Source organism: Borostomias antarcticus (genome assembly GCF_949987555.1).
Source record: "Borostomias antarcticus genome assembly, chromosome: 16".
In the NCBI taxonomy this organism is placed as follows: Eukaryota; Metazoa; Chordata; class Actinopteri; order Stomiiformes; family Stomiidae; genus Borostomias; species Borostomias antarcticus.
Window position 1 is genome coordinate 5,816,969 of NC_140249.1, and position 2,328 is coordinate 5,819,296.

A 2,328-nucleotide genomic window follows, 5' to 3' on the forward strand; every position below is an offset into this window, starting at 1 on the left:
AGAGTAGATGCGTGAACACGTCAACATGGTCTCTAGCGCTTTACAGAGTATAAACGTTACTAAAAAGTTGCATCAGTGCAATATAATAAATAAGTCAACAAACGTGTAATCCGCGCTTGCCACTGAAGTCCATAAAAGACAAACAAATCAAAAATCTGCCCACTCTTTTAAGTCGTGACGGATCAGGCGAGAGGAGCTGTCCATCCCTTTCATCATAGTTACATCTTGGTTTTTTTTCACTGCACATTGTCCCATTTCTATAACTCTCCGTGCGCTACACATAAGCAGAGTCACTGGACTGAGTGCGACCGAAATTAGGCACACTCATTCGGGGCAAGTCCTTGTTTCGGATTTCATAGATGGACTTCCGCCTAGCCTGCACACCGCGCACGGCGGTTTTGATTTTCCTCCATCCCAGGTGATTGAGTTCTGCCAGATTCAGCACCACGCAGAACCCGCTGACCGCGAACATGAACACGAGGAACACCGTCTTCTCTGTGGGTCTGGAAACGTAGCACTCCACCTCCTTTATGCAGGGGTATCGATCACATTCGTACGCCGACGGGACGTTGAATCCGTACAAGAAATATTGACCCACTAAGAAGCCTATTTCCAGCGCGTTTCTGAAAACCACTTGAATAATGTAGAATCTGGAGATCCCTTCCTGACGCCTCAATTTGGATTTAGTAGTTCTCATGGCCGAACTGGGAATCTCTTTGACTTCCAAACAGTCCGGTTCGGCTTCTTTGGTGGAGTTCTCTGTGTTCTGAAGTACTCCGTTCACAATTGTGTTTTTAATCTTTTTACTCTCGTCTCGTTTCATTAAATCTTGATCCTTTTCCAGGCTCAGAAACACGGTGGAGTACCGACGCTCCTTCTGCTTGGCCGACTGGTGCACCGAGTACGTTATAAAACACAGGCTCGGAGTGCACACCATAATGATCTGAAAAACCCAATATCTGATGTGTGAGATGGGGAAAGCCTTGTCGTAGCAAACCTGGCTGCAACCGGGCTGTAAGGTGTTACACACGAACATGGTCTGCTCGTCATCATAGACTGTCTCTCCAACTATCGCTACGATTAGGATCCGGAAGATCACCACCACCGTTAGTAGGATCCTAAAACACAAACAAACAAACAAACAAACAAACACACAGTGTATAAATATAATGTCGGTTAAATAGGTTTAATCAGTATATAACGAATGCAGTTATATACTATATGCAGTGTGTCCGAGTCCTAGGCGAGCGCGTGTTGGGGAGCTGTCCAGTGCTGAAACGAAAAGCTGCTGCTCGCGCTCCTGGATTTCAGCACTTAGTTCGGGATGCTCTGTGCGTTTTACTGTGATAGTATCTTTGTCCCTACATAATTGTGTAGGCTTTTTAAGCAATGGTTTACACCTCGACATGTTTCCACTCTTTGTATTTATGCTTTGAAATGTTTTATTGACGGTTCCCCCCCTCGATCCTACTAGTAACTGGGGTGGGCGATCTACTTCTCTGCTAGTGACCGCATACAACAGCCTTCGTTCACAAACCAACCATCACAAACCTGCATTTTATTTACTTATCGAAATAAGTCAGTGGACACGTTTCTCTTACCTTCCTATCATAGTAGAGTGCTGCTGAACAGCAGCCTCTAGGAGCCTCTCTAGTATGGTCCATTCTCCCATGTCTGTTCATCCGGAGAAGACGAGGGCACGCGGCACTCTCTGCTCGAATCCCTGCGAAAAAACCGTTGCTTTATTTCCCCGTTCTTCTTCGCTGTCACTCTCCGGAGGGTACGATTTTATCTGGCAAATACATTGATCGCGAGCCGGAGCCGCTTCTGTCTTCTTCCCCTGCTGCTTCCCCTGCTGCTGCTGCTGCTGCTCTCTGCTCTCTTCTCCCCCTGCTGCTGCTGCTGCTCTCTGCTCTCCCGCGCGCGCCGTGCAGAGCTGCTGTGTGTGTGTGAGAGCGCGAGGCGAGTGTGCCGCTGTGTCTGCTGCTGCTGCTGCTGAGCGCTCGCGCGACGCTGCTGCCACACTTGTCCTTGTCATGGGAGTCTGAGGGGCTGATGACTACAAGCCCTCCTATTCTCGATCTTCAGATCAGGCTGACGGGTGGCGCGCTGCGTCTGGATGGAGGGAGGCTGGGTTGAATGTCTTGATGGAGGGAGGCTGGGTTGAATGTCTGGATGGAGGGAGGCTGGGTTGAATGTCTTGCCAGTGTTAATCCGCCTTTAAGTATGCTCCTCCTGCGTCACGCGCAGACAGGTTGGTGGAGCGCGGCCAAAACGACGGGATTTCTCACTTTCAATATTCGGCGAATAGATCCCTGTGGCCGCTGT

General features: G+C 49.1%; 1 protein-coding gene across 1 annotated transcript; it reads right to left on the reverse strand.

Annotated features, from left to right (window-relative positions):
• Positions 1–274: 274 nt before the first annotated feature.
• On the reverse strand, positions 275–1,672 carry LOC311319845 (gap junction delta-2 protein; the record flags this gene model as incomplete). The annotated part of the gene is made up of 2 exons (XM_084451465.1): positions 275–1,118; positions 1,602–1,672. 2 exons carry the CDS (start codon positions 1,670–1,672, stop codon positions 275–277), a joined length of 915 nt encoding a protein of 304 aa, XP_084307591.1.
• Between the last annotated feature and the right edge of the window lie 656 nt (positions 1,673–2,328).